The sequence below is a fragment of the Apis cerana genome, linkage group LG6 (assembly GCF_029169275.1).
Source record: "Apis cerana isolate GH-2021 linkage group LG6, AcerK_1.0, whole genome shotgun sequence".
Lineage (NCBI taxonomy): Eukaryota > Metazoa > Arthropoda > Insecta > Hymenoptera > Apidae > Apis > Apis cerana.
In genome coordinates this window covers 16,415,919-16,443,792 of record NC_083857.1, presented here as the reverse complement: position 1 = coordinate 16,443,792, position 27,874 = coordinate 16,415,919, and the positions used below count along the sequence as shown (strand labels likewise).

Below are 27,874 nucleotides of genomic sequence, written 5' to 3'. Positions count from 1 at the left end.
GTAATTAATTCATTAATTATTATGATTAAATTCCATTGAAATTGTAAATGTTTTTCGTATAATGGCAAAAAAAAATACTAAAAAATAATCTCTATAATAAAATTTCTTTTTTTCGCAATTTGGTTAGCAATTGAGTTTTTCTTTTTTTTTCTTTTTATTTTTTCATTGCGAACATAAGCTTTGATTTAACTCATAAACGATCAAGCTAAAGGTAATCGATAATCGACGGACCGTTTACATTGATTTCTATTACGTACAGGAATGAGGAAGCTTTATAAACATGAGCCTTTGACGCAACGTAAATATATGACAGTCAGCTGCATCATACGACCGGAATAGTGGTAGTCGAAACCTCGTCACGAGGTTGCGATGTCAATGATTCGAGATGTTAAACAAACCTCCACTTTATGTGATCGGTTGGATATGATGCAATAATCATGTTTCGAACCTTATAATATCAACTTAATTTCGCTTATGTGTATAATATAATTATAACGGAATATATACGGAATATATCAAGTTTTGATAGAATAAATTTGATAAAATAATAAAATATAGTTAAAGTAAAAAATTAGGTAAGTACAAAAATTCTATTTTTTTAGTGGTTATAATAAGCTCAAATAAAAACTAATTCTAAATAGTAACTACAGATGTCGTAATAATACGTACACATTGCTGACGTATTGTTTAAAGTGAGAATTGAAGAAAAATCTTGCAAATTAAATTAAAAAAGTTCACGATTTCTCAAAGATATATACAAAACATAAAAGATACATGTAGCAAAATTTTTCACAGATAGATACAAATATGACAAAATTAAATCAGTATAAAAAATAAATCAAGAATGTATCAATAAATAATCAATATCAATAAATAATTAAAGATCTTAATTCTAATAATAAATATTTTTTTATAATACTCAAGATATATTGAATCTATTATACGATACTTTAATTAATATTATATTTAATAGAAATCAATTAAATATAATTCTTTAAATGTTAAAAATTTTATTATATATAGAAATTAAGAAGGTAACCATTCATCTACAAAAATTTAATATAAAAAATTTATTCAATAAATTATTTAAGATGTAATATGAATAATTGAAACATTTTCTAATCAAATTCATTTTTATTGTAATTAATTATAAAAAAACTGTTAAATAACTTTAATAAAAATAATTTAATTGTTAATAAAAATCAAATATATATATTTTTGAAATTAAAAAAAAAAATTAATTATTAATTGAGATTATTTATATAAAAATTTTTAAATATTTTAATATAAGAAAAGAAAAAAGAAAGAATAAGAAAGATTGATTATTATTTTTATGTAACATTTTTTATTATTTAATTTTTTATAGAAAAATTTAATTGGATCTCAATTATTAATAATTTTACAGTGTTTCTTGACAAAATTCTCATAAATATCATTCTTTACATCATTAAAACGTGACTTTTATGATGATATCATTCGAGTGAATAATCGAACCAGGTCAATAAATTAAAAATAACGATTTCGATTTAAGCCTTTTTAATTTTTAATTTTTATTTTTATATATATTAATTTCAAATAATTGCCAATATTATTTTTTCAATGCAGAACGAGATGCAATCAATCTTTGAGACATAAGTAATGTAATACTGAAAATAAATTTATCAGTTTCTCAAGTTCAAGTGAAAATCTGACATACTTTATCTGAAATGATGCATTGAATTATGTAATAAAATAAAATTCATTAAAATCGACGAAATTATCTTTGAAATCGATATTTTCATTTAAAGGAGAAGCAAATTTATTGTTTTATTTTTATTGATTTATTTATAAAAATTGTATGACAAATAAATATATACAATTCTATAAAACCAATTCTTATAAAATAATATAAAAAAAATTAAAACAGATTAAATAGCTAACAAACTCAATAATCAATATTTAAAAGAATCTAATTTTATTCTAATAATAAAACTTATTTTTCGGTGAAATTTATATACAAAGAATATTAAAATTGACGATTTTTTGTGTACTTTCAACAATATAAACTAACAACAATATAAAAATACTTTAACTTGAAGTTTAAAATAAAGATATTTATTTTGATTTCGATATAAAGATAGCATAAAAAATTAAAAAATATATATATAAGTTTATTATTATTAATTATTGTGTCGCATTAGATTATAATAAATATAATGAAAATATTATAAAACATATTGTACATAAATTCTACATGCTGCATATCGTTAAGAAATGAAAAAAAGGAATTGATTTTTTCTTGTACGAGATATACAAATACTTCTTAAAACGAAAAAGCAATGTATCATAACCTCATTAACAACATTCACGTTCCATTTGTGTATATTGTGAATCGCATAAAAATAGAAATCCGGCGAATGGTAGAAAAAAAGAATCAGGAAAATTTGTCGGAAACTATTTTCGGAAAAACCTTTTGAATAATTTTAAACAGTATCAGTATATTTACCCCAGACACAAGCCAAATTTACTTTTCTCGGTTACCATTTAAAATGAAACTTGAAATAAATGAATAAAATAGAAAGAAAAAAGAAGAAACGAAATAGAAATGATAAAAGAAGATAAACGAAATGAATATTGAAAATAAAAAAAAAAGGGGAGAAAATGAAAGAAAGAGAGAGGGATGAGTAAGAGAAAGAGAAGAGTAAGTAGCAGAAACGCGATAATTCGAAGCGAACTCGCGACTAGTCATTGATCGGCCGCGAAACGCTGAGCGCCGCGACGCCCTCTCTCCTTTTCTTAACCCCAAGCACGTCCCCACCTGTGCTTGTTCACAATCGTGTCAGACATTTAAGCGTCACGTCGGAAACACGCCTCCCTCTTTCTCTCGTTCTCTCCTCTCTCCTCCCTTTGTTTCTCTCTCTTTTTCGCTTTTTTCATTTGTCGTTCATCGTCGGCCAGAAAGAGAATTCGTCGACAAACTTGGTGCTCGTTTCATATTTCCTCTTCGTTCTGTCATGGAAACGGATAGAAAGAGAAAGATATAGGAATAGATAGAGATAGAAAGAGAGAAACTGGTGCATGCAACACGCGCGAACAGATAGTACTCTTCTTTGCCGCCTGAAACTATTCTTCATTTTTTTTTGTTTCCAGAGCAAGAAACGTGGTAATCACCGAATGAGTGATTAGTTTCGTGATTCGATTGAACGTGGCACAATCGAAAATCACGGGAATAACTAGATGAAAGAGAAAACAAGTGGTGCGTGTCGTTTCGTGGCAAAATGTGCTGTGGCCAACAATGCATGAAGAAAACGTTCGATTACAGTGTGGTTTAATTATTTTTAAAAGTTATCTTATATATGCGGATCAGATATAAATCAGTATGTCCTAATGCGCGAGGATTCGTTGTTGGTTCGATGTCATTGTTGTGCAACCCTGTGTATGTCACCGTGCTCATTGAATTGCTTTGTCTGAATGGGGTGGCGGTGAACGACCGTTTCTAGGTCGGTCGAGAGATTCACTGGAGCTTAATTGACGCGGTTCGAGGGATTCTAGGAGCGAGTCGAGGAAAATTGGGACATCGAACGCGGACTTTTCTACGCGGAATTCGGGACAAAGGTTCCTCTCCTTGAGATTTAACGTCGGTCAAGAAACATCGTTCTTCTTATTGCCTTGATTGCATCGCTCAGTGTCGATCGTTCCACGTCAAATGTGAAAATGGCACGGGTCAAATTGGGTCAGTGAAAGATACCTCGGAGTGATCAAGCAAAATTTTAAACGAAAATTTTAAATAGAAAAAAAAAACTAAGTATTGTGCAAACGGGAAACAAACATTTGTGCGTGTATAATAACGTGTGGGGATCGTTGATTGTCGACATGTTTTGTTTCCAAACACCGTTCACACGCGCCTCACGCGTGCTTGTATCTTCCTTGTCTTCTAACAAAACAAAGACTTCCTCTATGAGTATCATTCTTCCAGTGAATAAGAATTCAAGTTCTAAATGTGATGGACAAGATTCGGAAGTTGCGAGTGAAGGTTCTGGCTCATCAATCGGGTATATTGATCAAGAACCTCTGGTCTCTGACACTAGTAGCACGGACAGTACGCTTCCTGATATTAAAGCGGATTATTTGGATCCGGAGACGTTGTCACCTGGTCCAGACTCTTTGACGGCACCGACTTCCGTGATCATCGTCGAGAATGGTATAGACGAATCGAACGATCGCAATATACTTTTAAAAGATAACGAACAGAATCACCACGTGATTCCTTCCTCTATACCGGAAAAACAATCATACAGTAACAGACGGTGCAAGAAATTGCTTCTTCGTCTTCGTTCCAATGATTCCTCCAATTCAACGAACAACAAAGAAGACAGCTTGGATGCGGTTGACGATTCGATTGAACCCATATCACCTATCTCGAACAAAGAACGCGGGGACGAAGAGAAAGAATACAAAAGCGGGAAAACGACGACGTTACTCACGAACTCGTCGCCGTCGGTGCTGATCGATTCCGTGGACTCGGAGGAAGACGCGCTAAGAAACTCGAGAGTGACGGCCGTCTCTGAGAACGATATATCCTCGTTGCAAAATGTGTTCAGCGAGTCGGAGAAAAAGAATATATTCAATCAGGAAACGGAAACAGAGACGGAGGAAGGGTCCTCGTTGCCGTTGAGCCCTGCTGGCCCATCTACCGGTGGTTTATCTTCGTCAACTGTACCTTATTACAATTTTCTCTGTGTGAATGGTGGAACTATGCGGCAAGAGATGACGAGTACCAGTTCCCCGCAATTATCCTCGAATAGTAATCATAGATCAAGCGCCGAATCCACACCGGTCGACGCTTGTAACTCGTTTAACGTGGAAAAGAGTTCTAGAATAGACACATTAAAACCAGAGAGTTTGGAAAGCGCATTTTGTTTACCTGCTGCGAGGTCTTGTCCTAATTTGGAGAGGCAGAGTGCTGGATGCTCGCCAACTAGCGGATCCTCTGGTTCTAGTCCTAGTCCAGGTCCTGTTGGGCCTAGGTTTAAACCAATAGAGGAGGGCGATATTCAAGTGTGCTTTTTGAATTATACGAATCTGGTGAAAAAAATATTATCGAGTAAATACTTGAGAAGATGGGAAACGCATCATCTTTATTTGAACGATACCTGCATCTCCTCTAAAACGGTAAGTTTTTCTTGATAAATTATTACGTTATATTTGAATATATTGAATAATAAGTTGGACAAAATTTAAATGGTTTAAAATATTTATATAATTTGAAAATAAAAATAAATTTGAAGAGCTTAAAGGAAGATGTTTAATTTTATTTTTTATTATTATTTTATATCATTAATTTCGATATTAAATATTTGAAATATATCAATATATATATTTAACATATAATTTTGAATTACATACTGTACTTTGTTAAAAATAAATTATTAAATTTTCATAGATTTATAAAATTTAGACAGATTATATAATTTAAAATTATTTCAAGCTAGATATCTTTCTTCACTCAATTTTTTTTTTTATATTTCTGTTCATTCTAATGTAAATTTGAAATTTTCATAGAAATAAACTGCGAACCTCTATATTTTGCATGTCATAATGTATCGTATCTTTGTACATAATTAACTTTAATAAGTTTCGTGTCATGTGCGTCATCAATGGCCCAAAGGTAAAGTTTTCATTATCCAAAGAAATATGTTTTTCATTTCATTGATCATATTATGTACATCGACTTAAAAGATCAAAGAAATTTCTATCGTCTATTACTTGTATATTTTTCAATGATTAACATGTCTTTATTTGATTCAAAAGTTTTAATAAAATTCATAATTTTCATATTCATTAATATGCAAGCAAAATAGACTTACCGATAAAAATTAAAAAACAAACTAATCATTTGCATCAACTGAGTTTTGTATACAATTAATCAAATTAATGCCATGCGATGTCATGTAGTTATCAAATTCAAACGGCTTATAGATATCACAAAAATTACAAATTTTATACAATTTTACATATTATATCAATAATTTTCTTTCGATGTCTTTATTTTTTTGTATAAATATCACAGTTTAGATATTTTTGTTATAGTAATAGTAATTTAAATATTTTATTTTACTTTTCACTATTGAAATGAATCGTTGATATTATTTTTTAATTTTTATGAACTCGAGTATCGATATAATTTTTTTTTTTAATTTTAATGCAATAAATGATCGTTTAATTAAAATATATATTATTCATTCAATAATATAACGAATACTTATGATTTTATAGAAAAAGGAATTTAAATATTTTCAAAAAAAATATCAATTTTGAATTTCATTTGTCTAATATAATTCATTGTAATAATTTATATGTATAATATTAAGAGAACAATTATTAATAATTATTAGTATATTAAATAATACACGATATAACATATGTTATATATAATAATAATAAATATAATTATTGCTGTAACAATATTTCGTAATCACGATGTTATTAGAAGTTAATAATTAATAATTTATAATTGTTGAAAGTTAAAATTGATGTAGATATTTTAATCGCGATTAAATTATTCTAGTATTGTTTCACATTACTTTATATTGCAAATGTTTCACAGAAAGATCGAAAACAATGCGATAAAGTAAAAAATTCAAATATATTTAAATCATATATATATATAAAATTTCATTCAAAAAGTCGAATTGATTATATCCATTAGAATAAAATGGTATAATGATATCTTCGTAATTTCCATATTTGTAAATCTAACGGCAAATGACATTACACGTTCCATTAACTGAAACAAAGAACCGTCATCACACGTGACGAAATATAGTTGTCGCGTTATTGAAGCAATTTTAAGCAATTTAAATTACGAATTATATTTTGTGTAAGAAACGTAAAGCTAAGAGATAGCAATCGTTTATTCCTTTATTATTATAAATTTACATCACTTGTGAAAAAGTAAGTGAGGAATTAAAATAATTAAAATTTGTTTTCCAATCAATCTTATTCACGTTACAATAATATTATTAATAATTTAGATTTTTATTAACTTAATCTTTATTTTTATTAACAAATTCAATGATATTCAAAGAATCACCTACCTGTTACTAATTCCTCCGTTTCGAACATTTCCTTTTTTCCAATGTAACGTTTGTTTTTTCGTTCGAAACTATATTCAAATGTGAACATTAACGTGGATAAACAATCCTGTATCGAAATACATATAACCGGATTAGAAACTCGTTACTCTATCAGATGACCACAAAAAAAAGGAAAAGAAAAATGAAAAATAAATCAAATTGTCTTTTTCACGATGCAAGCGTAATCTGAAGCGGTCGCGAGACGCATTCAGGGTCAGCTTTGACGCAAGTGAAGCACACGCACACGTATATACGCACGTGCATCTCCCTTTTGTCTGTACCATGTGTATGTTTACACAACGCATGTGTACACGTTGAGAATCACACGCGTTGCAATTTCACGCAAACACGTTCCGTGTTTTATGCTATAAATAATATAAATTAGAGTGTGAAAAGTCAGCAGCTAACTTGGAACATTCACTTTTTCATTTTACAAAATTATATTTGTTACAGTGTGTAAACCGAGTCAATGAAGCACCGTCGGTATTGTCGATTCTTATGATTTACGTTGCTGATATAGAATATTCGATTTTAAAATAAACTTTTTTCCAAATAAATTTAACAACTAAATATATTTATTAATTGTTATGGAATTTGTTTTAGCGAACGGGATTTTTTCGACAACCGATACCGTATAGCAATATGTCAGATATACGGAAATATGCTGTTACACGATGGGATCCTACCTACAAGAACTGCCTTAGCATAGTTCTACCAAACAGTTCTCTTCTTCTCCAAGCGAATAATGCTTATACAAGGGACCAATGGTATCATTCGATACTGTGGAAGGTAATAAATTTCTTAGTGCAAATATTTTTCATTGTTTTCTTTTTCCTATCTTTAGATTAGAATTTATATTCTTTTTTTAAGTCCCCACTTATAATCGATTTTTTTTTTTAATATTTCTATACAAAAACTAGAGATTTAATTTCATTTGAACATTTACATTTATCACACAAATGACCAAGCTCTTTTCATTCTTCATAATCGAACATAATCTTTTGAATTCGATAAAACAATTTTCACGCTAAAATATATATTATAAATTTTTTTCAAATTCTTCAATTTTAAATCCTTTTTTATCTTTCACCAGTTGTCATATTTTATTATAGCTAAGCTTATAACGAACAAATATTGCAATTAGACGGTATTTCCGTCTCTTTCTGATTCGTCCCAGTTCGGTTTGAATGTCCGTTAAAAAATTTGCATCTACATATCTACTTGTTACGACTTATATAATAATGAAATACATAAAAAAATTGTTGAGAATGTATTTCTAACAATTATCGAATAATACCAAAATATATATATATATATAAAATGAAGGATTTTATTTTATCATAGGTTAAGTTATATTTAATTGTTTTTAAATTTTCAGAGGAGTATTTTCAAATATCAGCATCTAGTGTCTCTAAATACACGGGAGGAAGTGATCATCAAGGAGTTAAAATCGATGGTGGATTTCGCATTATGGACGTCACTTCAAGACGAGAGAGTGTCGGTAGCACCGTTGGAAGCCGTCGCGAAGCATCTGGAAGATTCTGCTGTCGAATCTCCGATGGAAAAAAATTCGGGAAAGTCAAGCGAGGAAATATCTCAATATCAAAACGATCGTAAACATTGGGCAGAGGTTATCCTCTCCGTCGTCTCTCCACTTTTGGATAAAGTAGCGCTTCCGGTTTGTTTGACGAAGGTCCTTGTGAAGTTGGCACAACAACATCCGCAGTCGTCCTTGGTTACAGCCATAAATCCGGCGATCACGAGATGTTTAAAGCACACGGTGGATTTCGGCAAATCTTTGGATATGAGGAAACTGTTACAAGTGTTTATAGCCTCCCTACACGCGACAGACGGAGAGCAAGCTATTAGGGATTACGTTGCTTCGATTCACGGATCTGGCAGCGACTGTCCTCATCCAAGGGTGCTTCCTAATTTAGTGTCTATCTGTGTCGCTGCGATTTTTCATAGGTGAGTTTTTTTTTTTTTTGTTTTTCATTTTACTTACGTATAAGAGATGTGATTACATCGTACGGAGTTATATTAAATGGATATTGTATTTAGAGAGATCAGTTTTGACGGTTTACAAATTGCGAATTGTACGTTTAGCATTATGCTTATAGATTTCTAATTATGTGCTAAGAAGCGTGCAATCTTGTCCTTGTCTCGAACTCGAACTTCGGGAAGGATCGGAAAAATTCGGGTGGGATCGGATGACTGATCTTATATTATAGTTTCAAAATTCAGTGTTATGTTCGAGATTTTAAGAGGATCGGAATTAAGATTAATAGATAATTAGTAGATTTGAAATTTTACACGAAATGTCTTTTAAATATTTTATGATAATATTTGCCATATAGAATGATATCGAAGATGCATTTTTGAAGAAAATGTATGAGTTTATTTAAAAAAAAAAAAAAAAAAAGACTAATTGCACTTGGTGAGTGCATCGTTGTAAAATTGCGTGACTCACCCTGTATTTTATCCATGCTTCATTAAAGAGTATCAAAGGCACGGATGTTCTGGCGTATCTTGTTTGAAAGTGCAGAAACTAAACCCTTTAGCGAAGAATATGACTTTAGTTAGCTGCTTGGAAACAATTTTACGGAAAATCTCACACAGTTTGACGTTAAAGTTTTTTTTTTAATAACATTTTCATTTTATTTTTGCTTAAACTTTCCAACTTTTAACATAAAAACATAATATATAATATATTATTATTATATTATATATTATATTATTTAAAAAATATATTACATACTACATTATAAAATATTTTCTAAATTAGATCAAATGAAATTAATATATTGCTTCATTTTCAATTCATTATCCTTAATAGTAAATTATACAATGTTTTTTTATCAATGTTTTGTTTTATTATGAGGATTATTCATTACGTTAATATAATTTTGTACTATATGTTGCGTTCTTTTTCATTATTTAAACAAAATATTATATAAGAAAAAAGAGTTTAAGATTTTAAGGATACACAATCTTTTTTATAAATAGAAGAAATAAAGATGAGTTAAATAGAATAGAATAAAAGAAAATATTCTGAATATATTCTGAAAGCAAAAATAAAGATTTCTTGCGTTTCTATGATTTTTGATTGATAATAATATTTAATTATTATGTATAATATCTCTCTTTTATATCTTTAAATAATTAAATAATTAAATTTCTAAATTATTTATTTTATTTAAATTTAACATGTTACTCATACAATAATAAAAAGTTACATTTTCTCCGAAAAAATTTATTTCAGGTTTTATGCTGATCAAGAATTTTTTATCCCTCTCAACGAGTAATCCATTAAAGTCTCAGACTCTTATTCTTCAACAATATGTTGTTAAGGATCAAAAGCAAAAAAAATATTCAAGTGAAATTTTTTTATTTCCAACTTGAAGTAGCTGTTACTTTTGTGTTGGCTTGTAAATACGTCAGCTTGTTTTTTTTTATACACGCAGAGGAGCATTTAAATAAAGAGGTAAGATTTAGAATTCCATATGTCACAATATGCCAAAAGCACGTCTGTTCAGAGAAAAAAATCTGCTACGATATGAAATAAATCGCAGTGGAGAACATTCTTGCATGTTAATGATGTTAAATGAAACACATACATATACGCGAACGAATAAAAAATAGTAATTTATTATCGCACTAATTTGATCATGTTTTAATTACAGGTTTGAAGTGGCCAAACGTTCTTTACCAGAAAACGAGAAATCGTCAACTTTACCTCCATTGGATTGTTATTTGTTGGTGCTAAATATTGCGTATGTTTATTATCATAAATATAAGTAAATATAAATCTTCAACTGAATTAAGAATTGATTGTTAATTTTTTTTTTTCAGATCAGAATATGCCGATTGGAGGCCAGAAATGGGTGCTTTGTTGCAACCGGTGCCATTTCCGGATGAAGCTTTTGCTTTGAAAGAGGTTCAACAATCTATATTAATGTGCGTGATAAACCGTTTGGCAAAAGACACGAGGTGTGTTGTTCATCGTGTTCTACTTCCGGTCAGAGAATCTAGACCTGGATGGATTCATATTGCTGCGCCATCCAGTCCAGATTGCCCTGATCAAGGAGAATTGTTCGGTGAAATGGTAAGTAATTTTATTTTTATTTCCTTTTTTTTTTATCATTCTATAATATTAATGTTCCAAATGTTTTGCATTCAGCTAACAACTCTGCTGGCATGCTGTTGCCGAAGAAAGAAATTTATCAGCTGGCTAACCAAGCAGGTACGCGATGATTGCATATTATTGGCGGTAAGAGATTGTGAAGCTGCCCAAGAAGCTCTTTGCTTGATGTTAGAATGGCATTTGTTGTCGAGTAAAGAAGCTAAATTGCAAATAGTCAGTGCGTTGGAATCGACCACCTCGGGTAAAGAACGTTATGTTGCTCTTTGCCAAAGACAAAAGAATTTACAGCAACTGGTGAGTAACATAAGTTACAGATATTAATTAAGATAAATTATATATAAATAATTAATATAAGATATTTAAAAAAAATTGGAATAATTATTTATATATAATTATTTAGAATAAGTATTTCTTGTGAATATTATTGAGTTATATAATAATTTTCGTTCACTTCTTGATTAAATTTAAGCTGCGAAAAGGAGGTCCTAGACGATTAACATTACCAGCTCGTGCAACAGATGCAGACGTCGCCCTTCTTTTGAATGGTAGAGCTCTTGGTAGCCTGGAATATCTCAGTTTGGCTTTTACCTCGGTCACTTCAGCTTGCGCTGAGCAGTTAATCAAATTACCAGCCTTAAGGCATTTAAACTTGTGGGCTACACAGTTTGGTGATGCAGGCCTACAAATGATCAGTGAACATCTGCAAAAGTTGCAGGTTCTGAATCTTTGTGAAACCCCTGTTTCTGATAAAGGGATCTCTACCTTAGCCTGTAAGTATAGAAGAATGTATAAATAGAAGAACGATAGAATGTAAAATAGAATATAGCATGATAGAACTCTTAGTTATTGCAACCTAATTTTAATAGTTAATATCCAATTAATTTGGTAGTTAACATAAAATATATATATATTTATAATAACATTATAATTAGATTAAATATATAAGTATAAAGCAATATAAATTAAGAATTTGATTCATAATATTTACTAGAATTAATTTTGCTAAATTTCAATTAATGAAAAATCCAAATTATATCTCTTGTGATTAACCTCGATGTTCATTTTATTTTTCCATTTAGCGTTAACGAGCTTAAGGAAATTGAATCTAAACAGCACCAAGCTCTCCGTTCAAACGTTCGAATCCCTGAAGAAATGTTTACCAGCTTTGCAAGAGTTTGACGTAAGATATACGGATGCTTGGTAACCAGAACTTTTATCCTATATTGAATTGAATTATTCCAATAATAACTTCATCATCAAAGAGAAAAGACAAAGCTCGTTAGATAAGATTTAGATAAATGAAGTAAAGGTTCGAGCAGTAAAACATACGATTCAAACTATTTCGAAGCATTTCGTGTGTAACTGTTTTATAAATGAAACAAGAATGTTATTTAAATCTAACGGATAATAATATACGGATGGTGAAATCGAAATAGATGGAATCTCTTAGAAAGAGAGAGAAAGAGAGAGAGAGAGAGAGAGAGAGAGAGAGAGAGAGAGAGAGAGAGAGAGAGAGAGAGAGAGAGAGAGAGAGAGATTTATTAAGTGTGGATATCGTCTTCTTCGTTTGCATGAATGAAAAAATATTTACAATGTTGTTAAAATTGATTTAAAATAGAAAAGCACGTGACTAGGACCACAATAAAAGCCTGAAAGAGTCAGAAGATTTTATTCAAGGAAAACGAATGAGGAAACTTCCAAGAAGTATCTGCCTAAGAACTGTTATCTTGGTTAAAGAAAAAAAGAGAGGAAATAAAAAAGAAGATCCGTTCGAGGACACGCGTCAGAGTTAGAATAGCTGAGAATGAAAATTCGTAACGACTCTATAAATAGTTGATCCATGTGGAAATAAGTAAGAGGACATCGATGGCGCAGGGACTTGCTCTTCGGAACTCGAGATGGGATATTATACTCGGCTAAGTGCAAGTCTCCAAGTGCCTTGCGTTTTTGTGTATCCTATGTGTTTCAGTTTATTTAATTTAAAGTTTTTAATTCAAAGACAGATATAATTTATCGACGTAATAATGAATAGAATATAAAGACTTTAATTTATTGAAAGTTTATTGAATTTTTATTCGTTATATGATGCTATTATTTTATATTTATAATAGATATTTAGTTATTTATTAAAATCAATCTAGCAGAATTTTTGTTCTTCCTCAAATTCATTTTTGTTCTTTGTAAATATTATTTAACGGACATTCTTTCGAAAGACATTTTTTCGAATGTGATTTACATAGTTAGATAAATGTAGTTTTATAAAGGGAACAGAAATATGCATTTAATTGAGATTCGATTTGATTGTGCAGATATCAGGACATCGAATAGATCTGTGAGTGAAAATAGATTTCCTGAATGTATATTTTCTTTTTGATTTTGGTTTCAGTTGGACCACAGAATAAAATAGCCAAGAACTTGTTCATTGCAACTTGTTCTTTTAATATAAATTTTAAAACTTGTTGTTAAGATATTCAATTAAAAAAAAAATATCTTAAACTTATCTTAAACTTAATAATCGAATCTATAAAATAAAAATTTAAATTATGTGTACACTATCAACAAAAATATAATCTCAATGAAAATACAAAGTGTTAAAGAAAGGGTAATAATTTTTTAGAATTTTTCTAGAAGTGATTGATTCTTGATTTTTTTCACTAAATTTTCAAGATTCAAAAATTTGATATGTTATATATTTTTAGAAAATAGTAAAATGAATAAAAATACATAAAAATTTACTATATTATTAAATAAATACTTATAAAGTAAAATAATATGATGAAATAGAAAAAAAATAAATAAATGAAAATATAATTAATTATTATTTGCTTCAATTATTAAATTAAATTAAAAAATATTGTAGACAAATAATAGAAAAATAAAATTAAATTAATTTAAAAAAAATAAATTATGGAAAACTATAAATTTAAATAATTATTTCATATTAATATAACTTTAAAAGAATGAAGATGCCGCTTATGGTATTTTTTATGTATAACAAATATATATTGCACTTCAAATATTGATTATGATATTTTTGCTTATTCTGGTACTGTATATTCTCGAAGTATACATATATTCCTTTCTTTGATACCTTGTATATCAATAATTTCTATTAAATATAATTCGACAACACTGGCTTTGTCGAACGAAAAAATTACATTAATTGTAATCATACTTGTATAGACTTCCAATTGAAGGTCGAAGTGTTCATTAGTTGATTACTATACATTTGAGAATAAAATTGAAGAAAATTTTTCAAAACGAAAGTGAATGTTATACGAATGCATGAGAAAAAGTTAAAAATTAAAGGTTAATCGTATTTCATTGGAAATTAATTAAATTCTCTTTACTAGAAGTTTTTATTTGAAAATATTTAGAGAGATACGCATTACAGATTCTAATATGAAATTTAGGTTAGGAAACGAAATTTTTAAATTTGGATGGAATCTCTTTATTTTTATAACTTTTCCTCGTGTACTAAAAGAAAAAGTATGTTAGCATGTGAAGTACATTAGATTTATTTTATCTATATTTAACTCGTATGCTAGGAAAAAAAATATGGATGAATTTCTTATCAAATGAGAGTGTGTTCTTGAAGATGATTCTCTGCAGGAGTTCTTGCTCTTTTTTTCTTTGAATAGCGCTCAACTGCCTTAGCGATCAAACTCTGAGCGACCACTGCCATAACGAGTGCGAACCGTAACAGTCTTAACTGTTTGTTTCACTTGTTACAATCGAATTTTTCGTTTAAACTTTAACTTTTCGGGTGTTTCGGAAAATTGTCCAGCTGCAAAAATAACAGAAGAAAAATGAAAGATATAAAACTTATTTTTTTTTTATATTTATTATTTCATATTCCAAAAATATTGTATAAAAACAAGATTAAAAATTTCTAACAATTTTATCTATTTTATCTATTTTCTTTACAAGTAATTTTAGTTCATTTAATATAATTTTCATATAAAAAAATCATATATAGAAAATAAAACATCATTTCGCATAGATGTATACGAGAATATTATAAATTGGAAAAAGAATCATTCGAAAAAGAATCGCAGTATTTAATGAAAAAAAATGCTAATTGTATTTTTAATTTTGATTTAATTCATTCTAGATAGCTACAAAACTATTATTATTATTTACATTAGTTTAAAAAATAGTGATCTTCAAATTATGATTCAACACATATTACTGAAAAAAATTCAATACTATTAATATATATCTTACTACTATATGTCGTATGAAAAATAAACTATATATTTCTATAAAGTAATATTTCTATTTAAAAAATTGATTTATATCAATGAGTATGCAATTATTTATATTTTTAATAATTATTTCAATTTTTAAACATAATTTTTATACTGTTATTTTTTTTAATATATATATTCAATTATTATATTTTAGAAAGAAAATCTGAATTCATATTTATATTATATTTTTTGTTTTTATTAGTTATGCACAATACATTCAAAAAATTAGATAGCTGTTTTCGAAACACCCTACATCGCAAATCATGCAAAACAAACTTTATTCTAAGACTCGGAAAAAATTTATATCATTAACTTCGTCGATTGACTGTCTTCTCGCCTATGACGAATTAAATACATATTTACTCTTTTTTCTTCACCTTCTTCTTCTTCTTCACTTAGAAAATTTATAAGCTTTTACTAAATCGAAATTTACAATTAATATATTCTATTTTCTCTCTGAAACGTCTATAAAAATAATAAAATTATGAATTTTTAATCTATTAACTTTTTTACTTCATAATTAATTCTTGATTTTAATTAATCTTTAATCAGTTTGAAAATATGTATTTCAAATATCTACAATGTATACATGTACAGAGTGTTAATATGTTCATGGAATATCTTTGAAGGATCGATTCTAAAGATTAAAACAAACAGATATATAAAAATATTGGTTTAGATATATGTATTACAATTGAAGTTAGCGTTAAATCAAGTAAGATGGAAACAAAATGCGACAACACTGTAACGGAAATACTCTTATCTTATTTCTATTTTGTTTTGTTTAACTTTTAATTACTAATATCTTAATAAATAAGCTTCAACTAACATTTTCCATACTAATTTTTATATTTGTTTAATACCTAGAATCGATCCTTTAAAAAACTTTATGTTAACATCCTGTAAGTATATGGGAAAAAAAATATTATATATTATATGTATACAATATATTTTGGAAATTATGAAGTTGTTATGAATAATATTATTTTCTTTTTCTGGTCTTTAAATAGAAAACATGGCAATTTATAAATTAATATTGCGTAACATTATTATTTTGTTTCCATGGATATCTCTTGTTTTTTTTTAAATTAATACTTATATATATATATATATATATATATATATATAAGTTTAACTGTAATAATAAGTATTTATTTGTAAATTCATTATATTTATTTCTTGTGTATTTTATATACATGTTACATTATTATTTTATAATAATTATATATTTATTCGGCCTCTTTTAATGGACAGTGCATTTAAAAAAAACAACTTTCTCACTTCCTCAATTACAATTATAAACTTCCTCAAAAAGGAATTGCCACAATTTAAAATAATAATTAAGATATCAATATCTATATGTTCCTTAGTGTAAATACAGATATATAAAATTAAGTTGTATTTTTAATTATAATCTGGTAGGAAAAACATAATTTTACATAATGAAATGGATTTTGCGTTTTCATGAAAAATAGTAAAATATTGAATAAATAGAAAATCCATAAATAATTTAATACTAGACAGTCTTCTTTCAAGTATTTATTCAAAAAAAAGTATTATAAATGTAATAATAATTTTTATAAACGAATAAGAAACAAAAAATAATTATACTCATTTCTCGATTTACACGAACTTTTTGTACATATCATTTACAAAATAATATTTATATGAAATTGTTATTGCTTAAAATTCTTATTTGATCGTTTTTTATTACATTATTTCGATTTATTAGTTTATGCATTCGATTAGTTAGTTTTCTTGATGAAAAAAAAAGACTAATTATTTTGAAAAATAGCTAATAAAATTACAAAAATTAAATTGTTTTTTTTAAATTTTCTAAATTATTATTGTTTTTCTACAAATATATGAAAAAAATATTTTTACAACGTACAAAGTGCAAAGATTTTTTTTTACTATTTTTAATCAAATGAAAATTTGGAGAATGAATATTTCGTGTAAATCAAAGAAAGTGTATAATGAAATTTTATTCGTAATAAAAAATATATTTTTTTTAGGGGCCTAAATATTGTATATATTTATGCATTATTTATTTCAATATTTATTACATTTTTTTGGTATCTTACAATATATTATATTGTTAATAAACTACACATCTTTTCTTAATTTAAATAACATATAGAAATTTGAAATTTTCTCTGTCATATACGATGTTCTTCCTTGTAGTAAATTCATTTCAAAATTATATTTTTTTTTTATAATATTCAAATTTTAAATAAAATATACATTAAAATCTCTTATTATAATACTTTCTTATATGTAATACAAATGTTAAAGCATATACACATATAGGTTTTTTAATATTGAGAAGAACTTCGTTGTTAGGTGAGATCAAAGCCGATAAAAGTCTTGCCTGGCCGCATGAAAATAAAATAAAATACTGTAAAGCTAAGTTAATTCAAACATTTGTGAATTATCTTCGGTCTACCAATTGAGAATTAATAAATGTAATTCAATTTGTTCAAAAAGCGCACATTTAGACTATAATCTTCCTTTATTAGATAGCATTAAGCATATATTGCATATATGTATTTCACAAAATATAACATATTTTTAAGATTTTGCTCGTACAGACTTTGTTTATCCTTAGCAAAAGAAAAATATATTTGTCATATTATATCTTGAATCACATACATTTGAATGTTACAAATTTTTGAATTTCATACAAAGAGAATGGAAAAAAAGTTTTTAAAAAAAAAGGATAGAACAAAGTTTAATCATATTAAATGAAAAATATACTTACATAAAATCATACATATGTATGTACATACAAATAACGAGTATTTTTTCATTTTTTAACAGGACATATATTATGAATCAAATCTATAATTTTCGATTTAATTGCATTTTCCGATATAACAAAATAAAATTTGAAAATTTAACGTGAGTCGTAATAGATAGATTTTTGACTGTATTGAGATTTTATTTCAGTATTTATATCCACATTTATTTCTTTCTTCAAATTCGATGGTAAATCATTCCATACTGATAAAGGAACAGTTTCTGAAAAATATTATGAAACAATATGAAGATAAAAAAAGCTTTTTTTTAAAATAATGAATGTTTTTTCTACAATTAATTATTTTTGTGTTAATTATCATTGATACATTAAACATAAAGATAATAAATTATTATGAATTTAAATAAAAATTGCGAGACAAAATTCCGATCCAAATACAAGACCTTCACTTTTTTTTCTTACCTTTACACACATACAACAAATTTGACCAAGTAATCTTTTCTTGAGAAAAACAGTAAACACCTAATTTTCCTCCTTTCAAGGTCGAGTCGTAAACGTTTCCTGAGTCTGCCATTAGTTGTTTTCCTTGATAAAGTCGGAACCTAATCAGACCTATTTTAGGTCTGTGTAATAATTGCCACCTATATGACGTTCTCTCTTTCCAGCCAATTTTCTTTGGATCATGCCAAAGAATTTTTACTTGATTTATTGTGTTCTCGTTATGCCAGAGACTATTTCTGAGAATTTCACCGGGGCCAGTATCTGAATCGACAAGTTTTAAATATATTCCTGGATCACCTACTGCTCTGAATGGTGTTGGGACCCAATATGGCTGATGAGCTTTTTTCCAAGCTACAATATAGAATCTACGATTATCTTGGTAGGAGAATACGAAACCAACAAAATCATCGTCTCCATCATCGTCAACAAAAAATGTACCCTCGAAATCTACGCCACTAAAAATGTCCGGCCCTGTTGCAAATAAAAATTAAAAGTTACAAGATAAAAGATTTCGGAATTTTTTAAAGTATTTAAATTTGCGTTACTTTGAATAGTTACTAAATATTTAAAATAATTTAAATATAGGTAAATCTTGTAAACCCATAATAATAATTTCAAATTTTTTAAAAATTAATATATTACCAATGGCAATTCCAGGATCGCTATTCACAAGCTGTTGAATTTCTGCACCATCATTGTGTATTACCCAAACAGGATCTTCTTGAGCTGTACCAAATGGATCTAAAGCAATTGTAGTATATTTCCTGAAATCTGTCGCCCAAATCAAACTATTGTTAGGACAATTATCATGTATATTCTTCACGGTATCGTTATCATAATCATGCCAACAAGCATCTCCGATAAAATTGTCTGCAAATAAATTCTTTTTATATATAAACTGACAATGATTAATAACGGTATTTTATTTTTCAAATTTTCAAATTCATACGTTCGAATAACACGATCCAATAATATTCTACTTACTATGCGTATGACGTTGATCTGGATTATATACATAAGGGCAATTATCATTTGAATTTGGCACACCATCATTATCCATATCATTATCGCATTCGTTTCCTATGCCATCGTGATCATCGTCATTTTGTCCTGAATTTGCCACATCAGGACAATTATCTCTATCATCTTGTATTCCATCTCTATCTCTATCGTTATCATTATCGCAATCATCACCTACTCCATCACCATCTTGATCCAATTGATTCGGATTATATCCGTAAGGACAATTATCGCACGCGTCGCCTATTCCATCTTCATCTATATCATTTTGATTTCGATTTTTTATTTTTTGACAATTATCCTGATTATTTGGAATACCTGCAAAATTATATCATTTTTGTTTTTACCTAATTTATGAAATGTATATAAAATAACTTTAATTTTTCAATTTTTATACATAAATATTATTTAAAATAAAAAGAAAATCTTTATACCATTTTCTAAAATCTCACCATCATTATCGATGTCGGGATCACAAGCATCGCCGATGCCATCATCATCGGTATCCTCCTGCTTCGGATTTCTTACTCGAGGACAATTGTCGCAAATATCCCCTACTAAATCAGGACCATCACTATCACTATCTTCTTGACCAGGATTTGAAATGAAAGGACAATTATCTGAAGAATTTAAAACACCATCATCATCAGCGTCTGGATCACATGCATCGCCTATGCCATCTCTATCCGCGTCTTCTTGACCGCTGTTTGGTGTTAATGGACAATTATCCATACGACAATGTCGATCACGACAATGAAGATTCCTATCAGGAATTCCATCATTATCTCTATCTATACCACAAATTAGGCCGTCTCCAGTCCATCCAACACGACACTAGAATTATATTTTTATGTTTTAATCATCTATAACAACTTTAACATAATTAAAATAATATTAAATAATAAGAGTTAATAATTTTCTTACTCTACATGAATATACATTAGTATCTATACAAATGCATTCGGCGTTTACATCGCAACGAGTTATTAAATCTGGACAAATACTGTGACTAGGATGACAACCCACTGTTTGATTTCCAATGAAACCCGCCCTACATGCACCACATCTATATGAACCCTATAAAACAGCAAGAAAGGATGAGATTTAATTAATTTATTTATTTATTTATTTTAAGTATATATATGAAACTTATTACTTTTTATCAAAAAATTATGTCATTCGTATATAAATATATAAATTATATTACCTCCATGTTAATACATTCCATGTATGGATCGCAACCTCCATTGTTATTTTCGCATTCATTTATATCTTGACAAATTTGTTTGCGACTCATTGCAATCTCTAAGCCAACTCCTTCGATCATTGTACCAGTATATCCTGGTGGACAAGGATCGCATCTGAACCCTGGACGAAGATTGGTACATTGTACCCCTAAAGAGCATGGTTGTGCTAATTCGCATTCGTTTATATCAATACATATAGAGCCATTACCAGTGAATCCATTTGGACAAACACCACATCTGGAAATCATTATATTTAAAATTGTTTTCATAGTACAAAATAGTTTAATTTAATGTTTTGTTTTATTACCTATAAAATGGTGGTTCGGAAATCAAATCACATTGTACTTCCGAATAACATGGATTAGGTTCACAAACATTTTTAAGCTCACAATGTTTGCCATTACCTATGTAACCAAGAGGACAATTTCCACAACTGAAAAATTTTAAACGATAAAATTATAAGTAGTAAAATATTAATATGAGAGAAAAAAAGTATATAGATTTGTTAGATGCAGAAGGATTCTATTCCAATGGTAAGAATGATTCCCAACATATAAATTACTGCTTATTTTAGTCATTTGGAATCAAATCCGATTTTTTAGAAGACATAAATTTTTGGAAGTCGATATATATATGAAATAGATAAAAATCGATAGAAATCGATGTTAAATTTTTCATTTTCGATATATGTTTGAAGTTTATTGTAAAATCCTATTTATGAGAATTGATGAAAATAGCGATAAAAATCATTAAAGTAGGAACCATTTACTATACTTAAATATCCGACAAATAATATATAATGGCTTTAGTTGAAACACTATATGCTTACTATCGTCTATTAATACTATATTCTTCACGATTACGTGAATATTTAATTTTACGTAAATTTAATCAAATGTAATTTTTTCTATCTCATAACAATATTCGTAATATATATTGTTTCTATTTAATATTTCATAGATAAGGAATTCCATGAGATAGTTCTGTGTCAAAGGATTAAGAAAAATTATCTGCATATCATAGAAAATAATGTTATAGAATCTTCATTGCTAGCAAATATTTATTATCCAATTCATCAATTCTATTCTTACCTATATCTATCCGACTGATCATAGCATCTGACTCCTTTAAAACAAGGATTATGTGCACAAGTAATTTTCACGCAACGATATCCATCACCGGTATAATCTGGCGGGCACGCTCCGCATTGAGGTCCATGTGGTGTATCACGACATTCTGTGCCAGGGAAGCAGGGCGATTTGTAAGAGCAACTAGGTGGTGCTGGCGTCGTAGTCATCAACGGAACTGCGGAATTGCCAAGATCAATTTCTTGACAAGATATCGTGATTTCAAGAATATTTTCGGTTGCTTGACGAATTTCTGTCCGTCAAAATTTTTTCAACATTTTTTTAACATTTTTTTCTTTGCGAAATTAAACTAAATCTCGGAATCCGTTATAACTTGTTAACCCTCGAACGATCAATTAATTTGTAATGATTCAACCGATCTTGGATTATTATATATATATATTGGTAAAATTACATATTATTATACTATTAAATGATTATTAGTAAAAATAATACTAGAAAAGAATTTTAAAAAAAAGAAAATAAATTTTAGAAAATTATATGATTATAAGATCTAAAGTAAATCGTCCGAGAATTTAAGACATTATTTAATCACTAAATCGATTTTGTTGTAACATATTAACAATCTTTTTTATTCTAATTTAACGAATTAATAAACTATAAAAGAATGTATAATAAAAGTCAAAAATGAGTAGTATATTATTAGTAAAAAACATATACATATGTAATGTTTTATTTGAAATTGCATATTTACCACTCACTTTTGGCTCTTACTTATGTAATTTAACGCTTTTCTATTATTTTCCCGACAATTATATTTGAACTTTATGCAATTTAATTATTCGATTATTAATTTTAATTAATTAATTAATTAATTTTAACTGATTTATGATTTAATGTAGGAATTATAAAATTTTAAAAGACTCATTTTTTTTTTCTAAATTTTTTCAGGATCCTCTTACTATTTTAATTTTAATTACGTTTCACAATTAAACACAACGAAATATTACTCAAATAAAAAAAAATCGGAATTTCTTAAGAGACAACATTATTCCATTTTGCAAAAAATATTCATTTATTGCAATGTAAGACCATGTTATACATTTATGTAGATGATCTTTCATCATCTATAATCAATAATTATTTGTACACAACTAACGTCGTTAATTAAAGAAATTATCGCGAAGCAAACGATCAAGAAAAGCGAGAAAAGAAAATTTAAAAATGAAGAAACAATGGAGAATCAAGACATTTTCTTGTCGATTAAATTAATTCTTTCAATACAGCAGAACTTCACTCACCGGGCGGTTCACGACAAGCTGCACAATTTTCGATTAATTGGAGAACGCGATGCGTTTCCAATCTCTGGAAAAATATATCTAATTAAGCACAATCTATAAAATATTGAATATTGAATAATTTTGAATAATGTTATTACTCACATTTAATTCGATTTCTCGCCAGATTTTTTTGGTAGCTCCAATCAATTCGTTCAATGTTTTCACTATCTGATTATCTGTCAGACAAACTATGAAATTATATTTTTTAATTAGTTTATTCAAAATTACTTGTATATTATATATTATTTAAATAATAAATTCTAATTATAATGTAAAAATAATTTTTTACTTATATATTATTAATATTATTCAAATATTAATTTATAATTATAATATTGTAATTATTATATAATTATATAATATATATAATATAATTATTATAATTTATAATATTAATTAATTTATTAACTTTAAGATATAAGATTAATATGACAATATAATTTTAAAGAATTATTCTAAAAAAAAAAATATTGAACATTATATAATTATAGGCAATTTTATTTTATTGCAAATTTAGATTCAATCAGCAATAGAAATGAAGAAAACAAGTTTTATTAATGTCATTAAGTTTTATAGATTGAGCAAAAACATTAATATTTCATAGTAATAAAGTAATTTCTAGGCGGTAATTTTTTACTTAATCAATTATGATAAAAAAAAAAGATTGTAAAAATGTCGTTTAAAATAAAAACTAACACGCGTTATTTCCTTATTATGCTGTTAATTATAAGAAAATTTAAAAATATCATTAAAAATTATTTAATACATAAAAAAAAATATTTTATTTCTAATTTTATTATTAAAAATTAGTTTATAACTTATCTTTTGCATGACTAATCAGATATATGGAGTGAATCACAAAAATCACAAAATCAAAATATTTAAATATTCTCATTAGATTGATGAAAATATATATTAATTCAATTATTTAAATCTAAGAGATTGTTAATTCATGATAGCAATTTTCAATTTTTTTACATTTAAATCAAACAAGCAAAAAAATAAAAACAATCTTCTTATTTGACAAATGGTTAAAGAATGCTCGTTTTACTTAACCTTTTCAGGGATACTAAGATATCAAAAGCACAATACTTTCAAAGTAATAATTGTCAAGTGAAATAAAATATTGTCAATGTTTTGAGTTTTTTATTTTTATTATTAAAAGATTTTGTAGTGAAGAATTTTTCAACAGATTTTAATTTTTTAAAATATTTTTAAATTATAAAAAAACTAAGTATATACATATATCAATTGAAGAGGTTAAATTTTTCCAAAATGAAAAAAGTATCAAGAATTCGCTCGTTTGATCAATCGAATGATTGTATTTTTATAATCATTCGATTACAATGTTTTCAATAATTGTATCCCCATGTTTGTTTAACACTTACCTCTTTCATCCAAGGATTGAATTCCTATGTCTCCTCTTCTTGGAACCCTCTTATGATATATATTAATTGGTTGATTCAATATATCCGATTCATTTAAATTACTTAATACTTCAAATTTTTCCTGAATAGGTTCATTGAAATGTTCAGGCTGTTGTAAACGTTTTATTAGACTCGAAAAATCTTGGTGATCGAATTCAAGATACTTATTATGATCGTTTTCATGCTTATATCGATTCGATCGATCTCGAACAGAATGACGATTGTGATTTGATTGTCTCGAATTCAAATCGATCTGATCTATATCTTCGAATAAATCGACCGTTTCGTGATTCGATCGATGTTCCTTTGATCGATGATGACTTTTTTTGTTTTGTAAATTTATATGAGCAATATTGAACGAAGGTGTTTCAAAATTGTTATCATCATCGATCGATCTTAATTCTTGAGTATCCGTATCGGTCAAGGTGCTAAGACAATTCTCTTCTTGCAGAGCCTCCATACTTCTTGCCAGTGGATATACCTTTACTTGACTCTTCCTTTCCCTAAACTGAAGATATAATATCAGAAAAAATATTCTTATATTTATAAATTATCGATTTTATATTGCATATCAATTTAAAGTTAAATAATTCTAATCTAAAGCAACAATAAAATATTAGTAGCAAGAAATAATATTATTCCTAACAAGTTTATTTTCATGAAATATATAATGATCTGTATATCAATTAGTCTTGATGAATATTAAATGAGGAAAATCTTATTTAATCTCCTGTTCCATCATCAATCACATGATCATTGTTTTTTTTTTCTTGCATGCATATCTTAAGCGGAATTGTAAGAAAGTGGGCCGTGTATATATATATTTAATAAGGATGAAGCCTAAGCGAATCGAAATCAATTCACTATGCTTAAATGCGTTGCACGAGTTAGCAGCTGTACGTAATAAAGGCGAGCAGCCTTGGTTGGCCGGCCATATTTGGAAAGACATCATCCTACGGCGTCTAACGTAACCGATTCTAACAACTGTGAAATTCTTGTTGAAAAAGAGAAAAAAGAAAGAAAGCATATTTAATCATTTATTTTCCGACGAAATAAGATATGAAATAATGTTAAAAAAGAAAAATAATGAAAAAAAGAAAAGAATAATGATAAGTGCGCTTTTTTAAAAATGAAATAAAAATGAAATAAATAAGTGCGAAGATAATATATGAAATTTGATGTATTTATGTAAAAAATTTTATAATTTCTAAATTTCTATGATGTGTTTTAATTAAGGAACATTTGGAAGTTTTCAAAATTTTTTGAGATTCAAAAAGTTTCAAGTTTTTTTGAACATGGAAATTATTTGATATTTTTACGATAAAAACTCACCGCTTCTATAAGAAGATTATCTTCGCTATTTGTTAATTCACGGAAAGTTTTCTTCAAAGGTATCACGCCTCGATAAATGCAATCGATGTAAACGGCCATTCGAGCTCCTGGTTGAGATTGATGGACCAAGAAAATTACGTTCTTTGATGGAAAATTCGAATTTATGTTCAAATTGTCCATGTTAATGTACTGTGCTATGCGATGGCCAGCTTCGTCGATATTCTCGAGGATTACTGAAATATGATTATTGTTTCATAGTTTCTTTTATATCTTTGAAAATGATAAAATGAAGTTCTGAAAAAAATGAATTATTATTGAAAAAGATATAGATGCACTTGTATAAAAAAATGTTATTTTATAAAGATTTATAAGTAATGAGAAGATGAAAAGTGAATTTACATTTTCAAACACTTTCTTTTACCTCGTTTTGCTCGTCTGTCGAGCATAAGTACCATTTTTGATTTTTCATATTTTATTGTTAAAAGGACTTCGACCATTACTTGAAATTGTTTCTTTTTTGATTTGATGTTTGAAAAAACAATCACAAAGTCGTCGTTCCATTTTTCTCGAAGATTTTTCTCCAGATCTACAAAACATTTGTAAAGGAAAGCAATATTAAATGACATAAACCTTTAAATTTCAAATTTAATAGTTTATTTCTATTATATTATATATACTTCAATTGGACATAAATGTGAAAATAATAATTTCAAACTAAATGTTGACTGTGAAAACAATTTATTGCCCTGTGCGTGCCGTTATCGGGTTTTTTGTCAACTTGCAGGGAGACTGGTTTGCAATACCGTAAATATCTTATGAGAACGTTCGACAGTATTTTGCTATACTTCACTTTGCTTTATTTCCAAAGAATCCAATAATAAAAATAATAGCTTAAAATTTTAAAACAAATTTATTATAAATTAAAATTCAAGATTTTGATTATGAATACAAGAATGTTTTTAATAAAATTAAATATTTTATAAATTTTAGAAAATTTTATATCAACAATATTAAGAAATTTAAAGTTTTAAAATATTTTCTTATATGAAATAAATTTAAAACAAAAGGAAATATAATAATCAATATCGCATCTGAAAAAATTAGAACGAAAATAAAATAGAGAAATTTTTCAATTGTTATATTCTCAAAATATAAATAAAAAAAATAAAAAATTCGATAATTTTTATATTAAGATTTTAAAAAACTTTGAATCATTTTAATTTCCATTATTTTATGTATATAGATATAATTAAGTAATTCTTGTAAAATTTAAATAAATAAATAAAAAAAAATGAAAATATTAAAATAATAATATCATCTTACCTTCATCTCGTGTAATACTAGAATCGACAACATAAACAACGAAAAATATCGTGATAATCAATGTTATAATAACTCGCATTTTAAATCACTTTTTTTTCTTATTTGCAACTTTTACAATCATTCCATTTTCTTTATATCAATTTACTAATTTTTTTCTTCGTGTTTAAAATTTTTTTGCCAATCGATTCGAAATGATATGTATCGATGCTGAACAAACAAATAGATTGCGGGACGTTCATCGACTGAGACAAGGAGGAAAGGCGTTCATTGCTTTTATAAGCACCCACGGAATTATCAAGTATGTACAAAGTAAAGATAAAAATATC

General features: G+C 27.4%; 2 protein-coding genes and 2 long non-coding RNA genes across 8 annotated transcripts; 2 read left to right on the top strand and 2 right to left on the bottom strand.

Moving 5' to 3' along the window:
• The first annotated feature begins 117 nt into the window (after positions 1 to 117).
• On the top strand, positions 118 to 13,405 carry LOC107999177 (C-Maf-inducing protein). Of its 3 annotated transcripts, none has more exons than XM_017058869.3 (9): positions 118 to 575; positions 3,130 to 5,151; positions 7,719 to 7,904; positions 8,494 to 9,083; positions 10,799 to 10,888; positions 10,968 to 11,220; positions 11,296 to 11,553; positions 11,729 to 12,029; positions 12,339 to 13,405. In XM_017058869.3, exons 2-9 carry the CDS (start codon positions 3,853 to 3,855, stop codon positions 12,461 to 12,463), a joined length of 3,102 nt encoding a protein of 1,033 aa, XP_016914358.2. In that variant the 5' UTR covers positions 118 to 575; positions 3,130 to 3,852; the 3' UTR covers positions 12,464 to 13,405. The 3 variants fall into 3 exon arrangements, with proteins under 3 accessions (XP_016914358.2, XP_061932812.1, XP_016914360.2); XM_062076828.1 differs by having other exon boundaries at positions 651 to 5,151; XM_017058871.3 differs by lacking the exon at positions 118 to 575 and having other exon boundaries at positions 661 to 5,151; positions 12,339 to 12,439; positions 12,878 to 13,405.
• On the bottom strand, positions 6,607 to 7,723 carry LOC107999179 (uncharacterized). The gene is made up of 2 exons (XR_001766312.2): positions 7,077 to 7,723; positions 6,607 to 6,766 (listed from the first exon to the last, which is right to left on the bottom strand). It is a non-coding gene; the product is annotated as an uncharacterized LOC107999179 (long non-coding RNA).
• Positions 13,406 to 17,536: 4,131 nt separating the features above from the next.
• LOC107999172 (cartilage oligomeric matrix protein) lies at positions 17,537 to 27,815 on the bottom strand. Of its 3 annotated transcripts, none has more exons than XM_062076827.1 (15): positions 27,549 to 27,815; positions 26,647 to 26,811; positions 26,226 to 26,458; positions 24,855 to 25,401; positions 23,569 to 23,654; positions 23,428 to 23,491; positions 22,130 to 22,367; positions 21,346 to 21,471; positions 20,999 to 21,275; positions 20,716 to 20,868; positions 20,244 to 20,625; positions 19,756 to 20,109; positions 19,414 to 19,641; positions 18,733 to 19,242; positions 17,537 to 18,533 (listed from the first exon to the last, which is right to left on the bottom strand). In XM_062076827.1, exons 1-15 carry the CDS (start codon positions 27,625 to 27,627, stop codon positions 18,409 to 18,411), a joined length of 3,567 nt encoding a protein of 1,188 aa, XP_061932811.1. In that variant the 5' UTR covers positions 27,628 to 27,815; the 3' UTR covers positions 17,537 to 18,408. The 3 variants fall into 3 exon arrangements, with proteins under 3 accessions (XP_061932811.1, XP_016914350.2, XP_016914351.2); XM_017058861.3 differs by having other exon boundaries at positions 22,130 to 22,343; XM_017058862.3 differs by having other exon boundaries at positions 22,130 to 22,319.
• On the top strand, positions 22,326 to 23,312 carry LOC107999173 (uncharacterized). The gene is made up of 2 exons (XR_009830407.1): positions 22,326 to 22,570; positions 23,078 to 23,312. It is a non-coding gene; the product is annotated as an uncharacterized LOC107999173 (long non-coding RNA).
• Positions 27,816 to 27,874: the final 59 nt, after the last annotated feature.

Excerpts from the sequence above, each read along its gene's own strand:
- LOC107999177 (XM_017058869.3), top strand. The coding sequence starts at position 3,853 with ATGTTTTGTTTCCAAACACCGTTCACACGCGCCTCACGCGTGCTTGTA. Across the intron at positions 5,152-7,718 it reads CCTGCATCTCCTCTAAAACG|CGAACGGGATTTTTTCGACA; the intron begins GTAAGTTTTTCT and ends AATTTGTTTTAG. Across the intron at positions 11,221-11,295 it reads GAGAATTGTTCGGTGAAATG|CTAACAACTCTGCTGGCATG; the intron begins GTAAGTAATTTT and ends TTTTGCATTCAG.
- LOC107999172 (XM_062076827.1), bottom strand. The coding sequence starts at position 27,627 with ATGCGAGTTATTATAACATTGATTATCACGATATTTTTCGTTGTTTAT. Across the intron at positions 26,459-26,646 it reads CGACAGACGAGCAAAACGAG|TAATCCTCGAGAATATCGAC; the intron begins GTAAAAGAAAGT and ends ATCATATTTCAG. Across the intron at positions 21,472-22,129 it reads GATCAGTCGGATAGATATAG|TTGTGGAAATTGTCCTCTTG; the intron begins GTAAGAATAGAA and ends AAAATTTTTCAG.